Source organism: Kogia breviceps, chromosome 2, assembly GCF_026419965.1.
Source record: "Kogia breviceps isolate mKogBre1 chromosome 2, mKogBre1 haplotype 1, whole genome shotgun sequence".
Lineage (NCBI taxonomy): Eukaryota > Metazoa > Chordata > Mammalia > Artiodactyla > Physeteridae > Kogia > Kogia breviceps.
This window is the reverse complement of record NC_081311.1, coordinates 175044882-175062210: the sequence shown is the minus strand read 5'-3', so window position 1 is coordinate 175062210 and position 17329 is coordinate 175044882. Positions and strand designations below refer to the sequence as shown.

The 17329-nt window shown below is 34.4% G+C and overlaps 1 protein-coding gene across 18 annotated transcripts in view; it reads right to left on the bottom strand.

Moving 5' to 3' along the window:
- UNC80 (unc-80 homolog, NALCN channel complex subunit) overlaps positions 1–17329 on the bottom strand; it is a 247007-nt gene that overhangs the window by 142048 nt on the left and 87630 nt on the right. For all 18 annotated transcript variants that reach the window (XM_067026776.1, XM_067026777.1, XM_067026787.1 and 15 more), the window contains exon 22: positions 16880–17052. In XM_067026776.1, the coding sequence (XP_066882877.1) occupies positions 16880–17052 (173 nt within the window). The remainder of the gene's footprint in view (positions 1–16879; positions 17053–17329) is intronic.

Genomic DNA, 17329 nt, shown 5'->3' with positions numbered 1-17329 from the left:
TGCCATAATATACCGACTAAATATCTATACTCTTTTTGTATTAAATATTCATTTTACTAAACATCTTAGATATGCTAATCTGCATCTGGAAAAGGCTGGAACATCTACCTCTAAAAATGAATGCCAGTCTGGAGGGCAAAGCGAGTGATACAAATTTATTTTTAGCCTGTCACATTTTGACACATTTCCAATTAAAAGCAATGGGATTCATTGTTTTATGACGGGAAGACAGAAACAACACTGCTGGAATAGCATTATGTTATGAACCCTGGTTCCTTCATGATGAACAAGGGTAAAACTTAACCTAACTCAAATGTATGGGGCAGAGGTGGGTTGTTGTTTCTTTCTTTTAATTGCTCTTGACTATTCGATGGCACTGAGAGGACTAACAGAAGCTGAATAAAAAACCCAAATTGTGCTATGTAAGGTTTCCTATGTCGATTGGCTTGCCTTCTTTAGAAAATATGTTTTTATTTGGTTAGGAAGCTCAAGGCATTTTGAATGAAAAGCAATTTTAATTATCTGCTCTGAAAAGCTTCTTATGATAAAACCCAGACATCATCAGTTATAGGCCCTAGGAAATCCTAATGTAAGTTGGGAAATAGAATTGAGATCATTATCAAAATAATTCCCATTAATTAACCATACAGCACAACACTAAAGGGAGGGTTGGTTATTATCTGATAAATTTGATCCATGTAAATTGGATCAAACCCAGTAACTTTTGGAAATGTCACTGTTTGAATTAAGGGATGATGACATAGCGTGACTTAAATATTGCCTTCTTATTATAAGCCTCATAAACTTGTTAGGTGAAAGCACACTTGGGATGGCACTGAGTACTGCCAATTTCTGGGGTATTGTAGTGTGTATATTACTGTAGAGAAAATGGAGGAACTGTTGTGGTACAAAGCTAAGTACTCAACTATGCATCCTAGTAGAAGATACTTAGCAACAAGTATCAACTTCACACAGTGTGTGAAAGAGTATTCAAGGCAGTCTAGTGTGGGTGTGGCTATGGGGAATTATTTTCCTTATTAAGTTCCTTTCAAAGTGTAAGAAAGTATTGATTTTAGGAGCAGGGTTATAGAATACCTTAGACAAAGGATTCTTCCTGGACTTAAAGGAAATTCAAGGTTCCCTCTTTTGATGGAGCTAACCTCTTACGGCTCAGTGCAATCTGCAGAAGCAGTGAAAAATGGAGGCATGACAGAATGGATAGGGATGGATTCACATCACAGAGAAAGACAGCACAAATGGAGAAAAATGAATCAGAAGAATGCTGCATGGATGAAAAGAACCGTATCAGAGTATCAGAGGCATAGTTAAAAGTGAACATCTAAACAAAATTTGATACCATCTGTATAACAATTTTGCTGGTGGTCCTAAATGAAAAGTAGGCATATTTAAATTCTTTTTTATTAATATGTCTGCCAGATCACCTTTTTATGTTCCATAGCACCACAGAGTGGCTTCAATTCCATTATGTCATAACTTCATAGTTCCCAGACAAGCAAGAATCAATTTTAACTAGGAAGATAAAATGTTAGGTTGAACCTTATGGAATTTCTAAGTTTGAAGGTCAAAAATATTAGAATATCATCAATTTCATATGGTTCAGTTTTATATAAGGTGTTCTCTGCAATGGCTACAGAACTGTCTAGTTAAAATTACAAAATGTCATGCATTATGCAGTATGGATTTCTCTAACATTCTACAGCTAGAAAACTTCAAGCATCAAGCTATTTTTCTTTGACTTCCTTTGGCATTTTCCTGTGCTTTATAAGGTCGTTATGTATATTGAATGTTTCCTTTATGAAAGTAAAGAAGAGAACTAGAATAGTAATTCAAACAGCTGTGCTTTATTTTGTCTGGGGACCTAGAAAATATTGTTACCAAGATATGATGGTTAATTGAAGGTTATAATTGCAATACATTCCTTTCCCTGAAGGACTGTATCTAAACTTATTACGTGAGAAGAAGCACTGACTGATCCTGAAAACTCATAACACAGAACAGGAACTAACTGGTTTTAAAAAGTGAATATTTTATGTTGGTCCCTGGGGAATTATATAATATTTGTATTGCCTTATAATAAAATATAAAGCTCTTGCTCATGCAAGATATCTATCTATTTAAAAACACTGGGAATAAGCAGTTATTGTGGTTCTTCGTGTACACTGGAACCTCGTTTGCTAGAGGGCATGTGCTTGTGACTCAGTATTTATTACTTGGCTTGTTTTGAATTCTCTGCCTGACTGAGATAATTAAGTAACTGACAGGCTGTCTCTGCCCCTGCCCATTTCTGCAGTAGCTGCGGGCAACAGAAATGATTCAGATGTCAGGCTAGAGGCAGGCATTATTGTTTAGTACACAGTCTGGTGGGGTAGTCATTTTAACACTTACTCAGATCATGCTAATATCTTAGGTAAGTGTTTTAAAAACCAAATGAGGACTCCTGTTTCTGACAATATGACGTATTAGGTGTGAAGACAAATATCTTTTGGTTTAGACACCTAAAAATGCTAGATAAAATACTCCAATTTTTTTCACTTTGTTTTTGCTTTTGTTTCTAACATGAGATGATAGACCATTGGAGAGCAGAAATTACAAGAAAGTGCAATTCTGGGGTGAAGGTAGGGAGAAAGGTGTGAACTAGTGTAGGAATATATGCCCCAAGGGTTTCTACTGACTATGGCAAGACCAGAGTATGGGTTTTCAATGGGCCACAAATAAAATGTCTGGGTCCAAAGTGGAGTGTGACATCAGGCCATACACTCCTATATAAAGCCAATATCCCAGGTGGGTGTCACTTTCATTGCATGAAAAATAAAATGATCTACCCCACAGAAGTAAGCTTGCATGGCTAGTCTTGGCTCTGGGTAGAAAAGGAAAAGAAAAAAAAGAAGTCTTAAATGAGAACTTCTAATCAAAATTCCACATTTTCATATAAGTTTGGACTAGAATGGGCACCACTTTCATGCTCCTTGCACCCAAAAAGTAGTTAAAAAATGATCTTAGGTTGGTGATGTTTCAAGGTGCCTGAGGAAAAGAAATGGAAATCCTCTCTGGAGGAATACTTTAAACTAGTGCTTCTCAAATCTTCAAACTTAAGTATGTATAAGAGTCACTTGAGTATGCATAAGAGAATATGGTTAAAATAGATTCTTTGGGCCCACCCCCAGAGATTCTGATGCAGATGTTGCAGGGCCTGAAAATCTGCATTTCTAACATACTCACAGATGTTGCTAAAACTGCTGGTCCACTGAATAACACTGCTTCTAACACAGGTCTTAAAGAATCAGCACAGACAACGTTTCAAGGAGTTAAGCTTATTAAAAATATGTTTTTAAAAATTCACCATGAGTAAGAGTAGGAAGAAACAGCAAAGTGTAGAATCAGACCCTTTACAAAGACTGCGGTCATAGGAATCATAATGTATCAAATACATCTACAGAGTAATGTGGGTATTAAAAGTAGAAGGAATTAGATTATCAAAGTTGATCATGTAGTTTTAAAACAAGAAGTAAATAGAACTTTTACAAATAAAAAATGTAGTACTTGAAATTTAAAGCTCAATGGCTAGATTAAAACAAAAATTAGATCAGTTTTTTTCAACTTCAGCATTATTGGCCATTTTGGCCAGATAATTCTTTTTTTGTGAAGTGTGCACTATGTATTATGAGATGTTTATCAGCATCTTTATCAACTACCAACTAGATGCAAATAGCAATTCCCAAGTCGTGACAACCAAAAATTCCTCCAAACATTGCCAAATGTCCCCTGGTGGGCAAAGTTACCCCTGGTTAAGAACCATGAAATTAGACACAGCTGAAAAAGAAAAAGTGAAATGGAAGAGAATTAGCCAGAATACAGCATAGAAAGAGGTGAAGAAATGAAAAATATGAAAGAAGTTGTCAAAAACAGAAGATAAACTGAGAAGCTCTATCATGCATCTTTTCAGTTTATAGAAGGAAAAATTAGAGAAAATGTGAAAGACACAATCTTTGAAGAAATAACAGTTGGAAAATTTCCAGAATAGACATAATATGCCAATTACATGATTCACAGGCTTAATGAAATACGAAATATAGGCTAGAAACTTTTTAGTGAAAGTGCAAAAGATCAACAATAAAGAGAAGGTATTAAAAGCAACTGGGAGAAGGAATTGGGGGAGACACATTACCTACAAAAGAATTTCAATTAAGCCAGAAGAGAAGGGGCTAATATCTTTGAAGTACAGAAGGAAAAGGTTAGCCTATGATTCTAATTCTGTCAAAAGTATCTTTCAAGAATGAGACCAAAATAAAGACATTTTCAATTAAACTGTAGCTGAGAGAGCTACTGCCAGTTGATCATCACCAAAGAAATGTCTGAAAGGTTTCCTTCAGGAAGATATAGATCTTAGAAAGGAATGTCTGAGATGCAAGGAGAAATGGTGAGCAAAGACTATGCTAAGGTTTTGGGCAAATTTAAAAATCATTTTCCTAACAATCAATAAAAATAATGTCTACTTTATCAATGTTAAAACAAAAATAAGAGAGAACTAAATCTTGAACAATAACTGGGGTTAAAACCCTCTACAGTCTTTTACTGTTTGAAAGAAGAGTAAAGATATTCATTAAATTTAGACTTTGTTGAGTTAAATATGCATGCAATTTTTAAAAATATAAATAGAATAATTTTCAAACTGATAAAGAAAAATGAATAAAACAAAGCTAAACCAAACCAAAGCAAGAGAAATAAAACAAAATTCAACACTATTTGAAAGAAGACATGAAATAATATACAATGAAATAATGAAAAATGAAATAATGAAACATATACAATAGAATAATGAAAAAATGTGGTAAGTAGGCAGAAGAAGACAGAAGTGAATCTATATAAGTAATCATAATCTGTGCAAATGTACTAAATTTTCTAGGGAAGAAAGGTCACTAAAATGTTATAAAAATTCAAATACTTGCTTTTTAAAAGACACATACCTAAAACGCAAAGATGTAGAAAAGTTGAAAGGAAAGGACTGGCAAAAAGACCAGACCAATGCTAATAAAATTGTTTCAGCTGTATTATTATCAAAGAAAAATATATCTTATATATGCTAGAAATAAACTGGGTCACTAGATAGTGATAAAAGGTTCATAGCACCAGATACTTGTCATACTTTGAAATGATCTGCCTCTAAATCAATAAAACAAATTGCTGGAACTACAAAATAAATGTACAAGATTGTCATCATAGAGGAGATTTTAACACAACTTAGTGTTTGACAGATCAAGTAGTGAGGGGTAAAAATAAGAATATAGAAGACTTGAATATAAAACACTGCACCCTGATGGACCTAGAGGGTATTATGCTAAGTGAAATAAGTTAGACGGAAAAATCTGTATGATTTTACTGATATGTGGAATCTATAAAACAAAAAAAATGAACAAACAAAGCGAAACAGACTCACAGATACAGAGAATAAGCTAGTGGTTGCCAGAGGTGGGGATGGGAGGTTGAGGGGGTAACAGGGTTTGGGTAAAATAAGTGAAGGGGATTAAAAGTTTCACACTTCCAGTTATAAAATAAATAAGTCACTGGGATATGATATACAGTATAGGGAATAGTCAATAATATTATAATAACTTTGTATGACAAAGTTGACAGATAGTTGCTAGACTTACCGTGATCAATTCATAATGTATATAAATGCCAAATCACTGTGTTGTACACCTGAAATTAATATAATATTGTATGTCAACTATACTTCAATTTTAAAAAAAGGAAAGAAAAGCCTCTATGTTGTGCCCAACAACTGGAGAATGCACATTCTTTTCAACTACACATGGAACACTTACAAAAATTAATAATGCTCTAGTTCATGAAGCAAGTTTAAATTAATTCCAAAGAATCAGTATCTGAAAATGAAGTTAGAAATCAATAACAAATGGATACCTAACAAAACTCTGAAATTTATAAAATTGAAACACACACACTTGTACATATTTACATAACCCATGGAAAAGGAAACCATTAAATAAATTTAAAAGGACTTAAAAATAAATTGTAACATAAATACTACTTGTCAAAATTTATGGCGTAATTGAAGGAGTACTTAGAGGGAAATGAATAGCTAAATGCTCAGTTTTTGAACAGAAAAAAATAAAAGTATGAGCTAAGCAATCAACTAATAAGCTAAAATAATAATACAATGAATTCAAAGCAAGAAGGAGGAAAGAATAAAAATAAGGGCAGGATATACTCAATATTTTGTAAAAACCTATAAAGGAAAAGAATCTGAAAAAGAATATTATATATATATGAGTATGTATAACTGGAGCACTTTGCTGTACACCTAAAACTACCACAACATTGTAAATCAACTATACTTCAATAAAAACAATAAGGGCAAGAATTAATGAATTAGAGAACGAGATAAAATAGAATCTCTATTGTACCATTAAAAAAGACTAATGAAATTGATAAATATCTGGCAAGCCTAATCAAGAAAAGAAAAGGAAACAATTTTAGGAATAAAAATAGAAAAAATAATTACAGATGTTGCAAAGATCAAAAACTAATAAGAAAATGTTATGATCAATTTTAATCCAACAAATATGAAAATGGAGGTAAAACTGACAAATTGCTAAAAAAATTAAAAGTACTTAAATGGACTCAGAAAGAAATAGAACTTTTGAATTATCAATTCAGATCTGAATTTCAATTTGAATTTTAATTATATCTAAATTTATCTGTGGACTTAATGTAATTCCAAGAATAAATCAAAAGATTTTCATAGAAACTGACAAGCTAATTATAAAACTCACATGGAAGAGCAAAGAGCCAAGAACAACCTAGGTGATGTTCAAAGTTCAAGCTATTAAGACAGAGTAGATTAACTCAGAGCACACATGGAATGGAACAGAAAAAAAACCTCAGACTTACACCCATGCATGCATAGAAGCCTGACACATGATTAAGATGCTGTTGCACATCAGATAATAAAGTATGAATTAGTCAATATATTATGCTAGGATAATTTTTTTTTCATGTGAAAAGAAAAGAAAGAAAAAAAATCCTGTTTTATACACACAATAAATTCTAGTTAAAGACCTAACTGTGAAATGCAGACTTTAAAACTTTTAGAGGAAAATGTAATATGTACTTATTACTACCTTGGAATTTCTTTAAAAAGACATTAAAATGCTAACCACTAAAGAAAATTGTTATAAATTAAATTACATTAAAAATTTCATTAAAAATACAGCATAAGGAAACAAAACAAAATGATATATTCTCTAGGGATACAAGTTCATGTGGTAAAATAAAGCAAGCACAGGGAAGATTAAAACAAAGTTCAAGACAGCAGTGTCTTCTAGGAGGTAGGGGTGAGTAATTAGGGAAGGAGATACAGGGGACTTTAAAGAAAGTAGAAATGTCCTATTTTTTAAGATATGTGGTGGATATGTGACATTCAAATTTTTTCTTTAAACTCTACATATATATGATATACATCCTTTTTATGCTACATTTCATAGAATGTTTTCAAACATTCAGTATAGGAATACCACTAGAATAAAGTGAATAATTTGACCATTTAGTTTTGGTTATTACTGGATTATTTCAACTTTCCTTATGATTCAAAAGAGGACACAATATTATTTTGCTTTGATAGTTCCTAGTCTGCATATATTCCTAACTCCTTGAAAAAAGCTAATTTCCATTCATCACCAAGTAGTTTTATGATGAAACCCCAATGTGGATTACATTTGTTGCAGTGAACCTGAAAGTATGACTATATGGTAACCAAATGTTTCATTTTCCTCAAGAGTTCTAGTTTATGTCTAACTGGTATAATTACTGATAGCACTCCATTTCACTCTCAAAAGTGTCCCAATTTGGATAAAAATTATATAACCAGTCCTCTTAAAACTATCTATGAAGCTATTATAATTTAACATGAATTAGGTTTTCTCTGTCCACAGACTAAGGAGAAAACTACGATCCCATTGACTCTCTTATATTCATGAAACCGTTCCTAAAGCAAACTGACATTATTATGTGTTATTTATGCTAATAAATTACCAGTAAATTAGAAATCACTAGGTCTGTACATGTTATATATTCAACTGGGTAAAAAAGGATAGATAATTTCACCTGAAATATACAAAAATAGACAGAAGTGCCTTTTATTTGAACTATTTTTGTGCTTGTAGATTATATGAACATAAAGATAAAATGAGTCCTTTATAAAACATATCTTTTAACAAATGCTTTAGAGTTGCATTTATTAAATTTACACTAAAGAGGAAGAGTGTGAGGAGGAGCTGTGCTGGACTAAAAACTGATCCAATTATCCCTTTGTAGTCATAGCAATAATGACAAGAGGACTGTTTAAAACAAAAACCTTCAGATTGGCAAGACTTTGAACATTGACATTTCTAGTACTTCCTTCATTTAATAATACTTTTTAATTCTGAAGAAAACTGGAAACGTGAAAAAAAATCACATTTAAATTCTATTATGAAGGCAACGAAACAATGAAAACTGTTCCAAAATAAAATTACATCATAATGTAAACACTCTATTTAAGCTGCACTTTAAAAAATGAATGCAACATCCAACAAAAGCAAACAATAAAAGAGATGGGAGAAAGTGAAGGACTGAAAAGCGATGATGAACTGAACACATTCATTTTCCCCTCCTCTCCCAAATCCTATCTGATGAAATGGTAGAATCTATACCTATGTATAAATCTATATATCTACACCTATATCTGCATCTACATATCTATATGACATCTATATCTATCTATCATCAATCTATCCATCTGTGTCATTTATATCTACATCTATATATATTTCAATATTCATATTTCTATCTCTATATATTTATACACACATATATGTATATGACTAAAACCACAAATGCATTGGAAAACATGTAGAATAAAAATTTTAAAATATCTTTATTGGAGTATAATTGCTTTACAGAGTTGTGTTAGTTTCTGCTATATAACAAAGTGAATCAGCTATACATAAACATATATCCCATATCCCCTCCCTCTTGCGTCTCCCTCCCACTCCCCCTATCCCACCCACTAGGTGGTCACAAAGCACTGAGCTGATCTCCCTATGTGATGCAGCTGCTTCACACTAGCTATCTATTTTACATTTGGTAGTATATATATGTCAATGTTACTCTCTCACTTCGTCCCGGCTTACCCTTCCCCCTCCCCGTGACCTCAAGTCCATTCTCTATGTCTGCCTCTTTATTCCTGCCCTGCAACTAGGTTCATCTACCTTTTTTTTTTTTTTAGATTCCATATATATGTGTTAGCATACGGTATTTGTTTTTCTCTTTCTGACTTACTTCATTCTGTATGACAGACTCTATGTCCATCCACCTCACTACAAATAACTCAATTTCATTTCTTTTTATGGCTGAGTAATATTCAATTGTATATATGTGCCACATCTTCTTTATCCATTCATGCCAATGGACATTTAGGTTGCTTCCATGTCCTGGCTATTGTATAGAGTACCGCAATGAACATTGAGTACATGTTTCTTTTTGAATTATGGTTTTCTCAGGCTATTTGGGGTCATTTGTGTTTCCATATGAACTGTAAAATTTTTTGTTCTAATTCTGTGAAGAATGCCATTGGTAGTTTGATAGGGATTGCCTTGAATCTGTAGATTGCTTTGGGTAGTATAGTCATTTTCACAATACTCATTCTTCCAATACAAGAACATGGTATATTTCTTCATCTGTTTATGTCATCTTTGATTTCTTTCATCAGTGTCTTACAGTTTTCTGAGTACAAGTCTTTCGCCTCCGTAGGCAGGTTTATTCCTAGGTATTTTATTCTTTTTGTTGTGATGGTGAATGGGATTGTTTCCTTAATTTCTCTTTCTGATTTTTTATTGGTGGTGTATAGGAATGCCAGATATTTCTGTGCATTAATTTTGTATCCTGCAACCTTACCAAATTCATTGATTCGTTCTAGGAGTTTTCTGGTGGCCTCTTTAGGATTTTCTATGTATAGTATCATGTCATCTGCAAACAGTGACAGTTTTACTTCTTCTTTTCCAATTTGTATTCCTTTATTTCTTTTTCTTCTCTGATTGCCATGTTTAGGACTTCCAAAACTATGTTGAATAAGAGTGGCGAGAGTGGACATCCTTTCTTGTTCCTGATCTTAGTGGAAATGCTTTCAATTTTTCACCGTTGGGTATGATGTTTGCTGTGGGTTTGTCATATATGACCTTTATTATGTTGAGGTAGGTTCCCTCTATGACAATTTTCTGGAGAGTTTTTAATCATAAATGAATGTTGAATTCTGTCAAAAGCTTTTTTGGCATCTATTGAGCTGATCATATGTTCTTTATCCTTCAATTTGTTAATATGGTTTATCACATCGATTGATTTGCATATATTGAAGAATCCTTGCATCCCTGGGATAAACCCCACTTGATCAGGGTGTATGAGCCTTTTAATATGTTGTTAGATTCTGTTTGCTAGTATTTTGTTCAGGATTTTTGCATCTATGTTCATCAATGATATTGGTCTATAATTTCCTTTTTTTGTGATATCTTTTTCTGGCTTTGGTATCAGGGTGATGGTAGCCTACAATCAAGATTACTCTACCCAGCAAGGATCTTATTCAGATTCAACAGAGAAATCAAAAGCTTTTCAGAGAAGCAAAATATAAGAGAATTCAGCACCACAAAACCAGCTTTACAACAAATGCTAAAGAAACTTCTCTAGGTAGGAAACACAAGAGAAGAAAAAGATCCACAAAGACAAACCCAAAACAATTAAGAAAAGAGTAATAGGAACATTCATGTCAATAATAACCTTGAATGTGAATGGATTAAATGACACAACCAAAAGACATAGACTGGCTGAATGGATACAAAAATAAGACCCAAATATATGCTGTCTACAAGATAACCTCTTCAGACCTAGGGGTACAAACAGATTGAAGGTGAATTGATGGGAAAAGATATTCCATGCAAATGGAAATCAAAAGAAAGCTGGAATAGCAATACTCATATCAGATAAAATAGACTTTAAACTGAAGACTGTTACAAGAGATAAGGGCACTACATAATGATCAAGGGATCAATCCAAGTAGAAGATATAACAATTATAAATGTTTATGCACCCAGCATAGAAGCACCTCAATACATAAGGCAAATGCTAACAACAATGAAAGGGGAAATCAACAGTAACACAATAATAGTAAGGGACTTTAACACCCCACTTACACCAATGGATAGATCATCCAAACAGAAAATAAATAAGGAAACAAAGTCTTTAAATGACACAATAGACCAGATAGACTTAATTGATATTTATAGGACATGCCACTGGAAAGTGGCACAATACACTTTCTGCTCAAGTGCACATGGAACATTCTCCAGGATAGATCACATCTTGGGTCACAAATCAAGCCTTGGAAAATTTAAGAAAATTGAAATTGTATCAAGCATCCTTTCTGACCACAATGCTCTGAGGTTGGAAATCAATTACAGGAAAAAAACCTGTAAAAACACAAATACATGGAGGCTAAACAGTGTGCTACTAAATAACCAAGAGATCACTGAAGAAATCAAAGTAGAAATTAAAAAATACATAGAAACAAATGACAATGAAAACACGATGACCCAAAACCTATGGGATGCAACAAAAGCAGTTCTAAGAGGGAAGTTTATAGCAATTCAATATCACCTCAAGAAACAAGAAAAATCTCAAATAAACAATCTAAGCTTACAGCTAAAGCAACTAGAGAAAGAACAAAAAACCCAAAGTCAGTAGAAGGAAAGAAATCATAAAAATCAGAGCAGAAATTAATGAAAGAGAAATGAAGAAAACAATAGCAAAGATCCATAAAACTAAAAGCTGGTTCTTTGAGAAGATAAATTAAATTGATAAACCCTTAGCCAGACTCATCAAGAAAAAAAGGGAGAGGATGCAAATCAATAAAATTAGAAATGAAAAAGAAGAAATTACAACTGACACCACAGAAATACAAAGGATTATAAAAAACTACTACAAATAACTATATTCCAATAAAGTGGACAACCATGAAGAAATGGACAAATTCTTGGAAAGGTACAATTTTCCCAGACTGAACCAGGAAGAATTAGAAAATATAAACAGACCTATCACAAGTAATGAAATTGAAACTGTAATTAAAATCTTCCAACAAACAAAAGTCCAGGACCAGATGGCTTCACAGATGAATTCTACCAAACATTTAGAGAAGAGCTAACACTGATCCTTCTCAAACTCTACCAAAAAATTGCAGAGGGAGGAACACTCCCAAATTCATTCTAGAACATATTTAAAAGTGAGGGAGGAACACTCCCCAAATTCATTCTAGAACATATTTAAAAGTGAAGCATTTCTGAAAGTCAGCAAGAAGATGAGATCAGATATTAAGTGAAACCAAACACAGAGGATACAAAAGTTAATAATACATTTACGTTACAGTAATTTCAAGGGTCTCCTAACCCAAACAGACAGGTATGAACAACTGCAATTGCCACACTTGCACAATGATGGTAAAAACAGGATGTTACCATGATTCAAACATATTGGACATGCAGCTATATTTTCCTTCCTCTCAGTCCTCTTGCCAGTACTCACCAGTGACTTCAATTCCTTCACTTTTCTGTACCTGAGAAACTGAAGTTGAATGTACCCTCATTTGGGGACCATGTCCTGGCTTAACCCTTTCCTCTTATATCAACAAATAAGACAATGAATGTGAAGGTGCTTTATTAACTATGACATACAATGAAAATGTTACTTTTGTTAACTTCTACCACCACCTCTCTCACCACTGCTGCCACCACCACACAACCACCACGACTACCAACCAAACAGGTCTACCTGGATTCTGTCTCTGTTTCCTTTAAACCGTGACTGATTCTGACCTCTGGACACTCCTTGGCCTTGACCTAGAATCAAAGATTCTCAGATACGAAAGAAACGCATACTAACCACCCCCTTCTTGAGTCTCCCTGTACTTCCCCATTGAGTCCAGTGTAGTGACAAAGAGCTAATTACTTCTCAATGTATCTACTTCACCACTGGACATCTATAATGATCAGAAAATGCTTCTTTACTTTGAAGATTGAAGACACCACTTATAAGTATCAAACCCCCTTTATTTTATTTATTACCATGAGATTAATAAGATTGAGAAGGTCAAGTAAGGCCAGAGTTGGTGCAACAGGAAGGGAAGAAAGGAGAATCTAGTGATCTGATAACTGCCTAGCCATAGTCTTATTTGGAGGAAGTAAAATAAATTTAAAATGTTTTCTGGAATTCAGCCATGAATTAAATCTCCTTGAAAACTCTAAGCATTATAGAAGCTGGAAATCATATAGGTATGGAACCATCTGATGTGAGGGAATGAAATTCCAGCATCCAAGAGACTGATTATTTTAAGAAGAATATTGATGAATACGTTTATAATCTCCATTCAGAAGCCAGTATTAATTTGTTTGATTGGGATTATATTTTTTAAAAGAACCTATTGATAACACGATTTTATTTATTACTTTTAAAATAACTTTATTTACTTATTTATTTTTGGCTGCTTTGGGTCTTCATTGCTGTGTGTGGGCTTTCTCTAGTTGCAGCAAGCAGGAGCTACTCTTTGTTGCAGTGCACGGGCTTCTCATTGCGGTAGCTTGTCTTGTTGCAGAGCACAGGCTCTACGTGCGTGAGCTTCCGTAATTGTGGCTTGCGGGCTCTAGAGCACAGGATCAGTAGTTGTGGTGCACGGGCTTAGTTGTTCCAGGGCATGTGGGACCTTCCTAGACCAGGGCTCAAACCCGTGTCCCCTCAATTGGCAGGAGGATTCTTAACCACTGCGCCATCAGGGAAAGCCCTCGACTGGGATTATTTTTTAAACTTTCAAATGTATCACTCTCTTTGTGACGAGGCTCCTGTTTCTCCCATGACCACATATCTTATAAAGCTTAAAAGCTTTTTATGTAGGAAGCAGTTATTCCTTCTGTTCTTACACCATCAATGTTAATAAAATCATTCCAATTACTTTATTAAAGAGTTTCTCTTTGCCAATGATAATACACTGAGATTGTGTTCTTCCCATATTTTGTTTCATGGGTGGGTTTTGGGGGAGTTCATGAACCTTCTGATATTACAGGCTGAATTTTGTCTGTAAGCGTAATTCTCTCCATAGCTTTCATTCAGGTCTTAAAGAGTTTATGTCTCCAAAATGTTAAGAATCAGTGGTTTAGTGGGTGAATGTGTAGTGTGAATCTTTAAAGTTGAAAATCTCCTATATGTTCCTATTATAAATTCATCATGTATTCACATGATCATTTTTTTTTAAAAAAGATTCAATTGCTTTTGGACCATTAGAAATCATCTGCCATCTTCTTTATTATGGAGACCATATACATTTAAGTACATTTTCAGTGTATCAAGAGACACTCTTTCTGATTTATCTAAATAACTTTTTTTTAACAGAGAAAGTATACGGTATTGCTAAGAGTCCTGAATAGAATCAGAAGGTTCTGCTTTGAGCCCAGTTTTCACTTTGACTGGCTTATATGACCTTGAGCAAAGTCACCTTAGCTCTTGGGACTTTTGTTCTCTCATGTGGAAAATGCGTGAATGAAAAGAGTGGCTTGGAGTCCAGTACATGATATGCATTCATGTGGAGACTTCACTTAGGATCTCTGAAAGAGTTGTGGGTGTGGGGCTGAGGCTTTCCAGAAGAGGGAAGGACAAGCCATTCTCTCTGTCATCAGGTGCTTATTTTACTGACTGTTGTCCAAATGCTATTATCCTATCATTGTCCAATTTGTATGGCCAGCTGTGCCTCTATCTTTATCTTTCAACAGTAAGTTGAAGTAACATGATTCATTATTATCATTTTCCTTACACTCAGACAGTTGCTGGAGAAATTTGATGTCTCACTTGTCTAAAAATTTTCCAAAGTATCTGTGACTTTAGGGTTGAGACAAAGATGGACATAATAGTATATCTGGAACACTGTAGCATAAACTACCCATAAAGTTCTAATGCACCATTGTTATTGTGTATTTAACCATTGTTCAACTATTTTGTATCATCCTCACTTTCTTAATCACATTTAAACTATCAGATTTAAAATACAGAATTTCTTATTTTTCACATTTTAAAGTTCCTATAGTGATCTCACATAAGTTGTTTTTTTGTTTTGTTTTGTTTTTTGTGTGGTACGCGGGCCTCTCACCGTTGCAGCCTCTCCCGTTGCGGAGCACACGCTCCGGACGCGCCAGCCCAGCAGCCATGGCTCATGGGCCCAGCCGCTCCACGGCACGTGGGATCCCCCCGGACTGAGGCACGAACCCGTGCCCCCTGCAACGGCAGACAGACGCCCAACCACTGCGCCACCAGGGAAGCCCATCACATAATTTTTCAATGAGAGAGTCAGCATAGTATTGTACCAAATATAAGGTCTGTTCTAATCTGGCTCTATCCTTTCCTGGCTTTGAACCCTGGCCAGTTGGTGATTAAGAAGAACCATGCATGACTCAAAAGAGTGGCAGGCTGGTTTCCTCTCTCCCACTTAGAAAACAAGAAATTGGCTCTTTGCCTTGTCAGCTCTCTTGCTTTAGACAGGCATCTCATTGTTCTTTGATTGTCTGCCACCTGCCTCAACTCTCCTGGAGACCTGTGACTTTCTACATTTTACAGTCATCATAGCATATATCAGTAAACATTAAACACTTTGGAATTTAAAAAAATATATTTTCAAAGACCAATGTCCAGAAATCAGAAACTGACTGAAAAATCTTAAATAACCACAGGTCATCATTCTGGGTAATTACAGTGGTAATTGCATTTTCAGCTTAAGTGAAGCTATATACCTTGCTGGTTACTAAATATCATGAGAGCAAAAGCTATTAATGTCACAGAAAAATGTCATGAATTATATTAAAAGGTTTGGACTATTTTCCAATGTAAAATATGAGTGGCCAGTGGTTACATATTCATGTGTTATAAAAAGGGATCATTTATAAGCAGGTTAAAGGGTTTTTGTTGTAAAAATGTCTATTTTGGTTTTTCTTTTTAAAATGTGAATACAGAAGACTTTTATCTCTTGATATTTACTTGGAATTTTGTACCCAGTATTTATATAGCATATGAAAAATTTATTAAACCAGAAGATAAAGGAAGATGAAAGATTGTGTTCAAAACTCATATCTGGGTCTCGTTTATTTGACAAAAATACTTTCTAAACAAGATCCACATTATACTCGTGAATCTCTTACATGTGTATAAGGCTACACAATGTTCAAGGTGCTTCTGTGCAATTAATTTCAATTGATCCTTGCTTCATATTTTCCCTCAATTAATATGCAATTAAACCAAGACAGAGTTTAAAGGACTAATACATGACAGACATGACTAATAATGTAATAATAATAATGACCTACTTTACTGAGCAATTGCTATGTTTCAGGCATTATGAGGACTTTACATCTAATATCTCATTTAATCCTCACACTAACCCTAGGAGGTAGGCATAATATTATTATTACTCTTAATCTCATTTTACAGGGTTTAGCTGATAAATGTCAGAATGATTTTAACCCAGGCAGTCTCATTCCAGAACCCTCATATACATTTAATCATGATGCTGTACAGAATATATTTACTAAGATTTTTTTCCCCTTTCTTTTCTTCTTTCACCTTACTACCCTTTTCCCTCCTCTTGCCACTAATGCTGAGGAAAAAAAAAAAAAGACCAAAAACGTAACCCCATAGTTAGGCTTTGGAGTAGGGATTCATGCTTTCCTCCATTAGCAGAATTAACTGGAATGGGGTACAGGGTGAGAAAATTCTTCCAACAACTTACAAGATCCAAGGCGGCTGCCAAGATCGATGCATCAGGAATTGTCCCTGGCTCACAGCAGTTTAACAGAAATTGAAAGCGCTTCATGCCTTGTCGGATTGCTCCAAGATTCACCACGTTTTTGCTTTTTCCGCCGTCTTGGTTGGAAGACAGATGGTCATCAAAACTGTGGCAACCTGTAGGGGTTTTCCCGTGTTGGAGGAATGAAGGAGAGAGAGTGTAATGGTTGTAGATTAAAAAAGAGTTTTGAAGTTTCAACAATGCATATTCTGTAGTGTTGGCCTAAGAACTTTTTCCTGAACTACACTTCCCTCCTCTCTATCTAATGCTTGATCTGGACACCGTGATTTTTAGGAATCTGATGACACATAGCATATGTAAATAAGGGGTCTTATATAACTATTTTAATATAGGGTCTGATCCACAGAGAACAGACTTGTGGTTGCCAAGTGG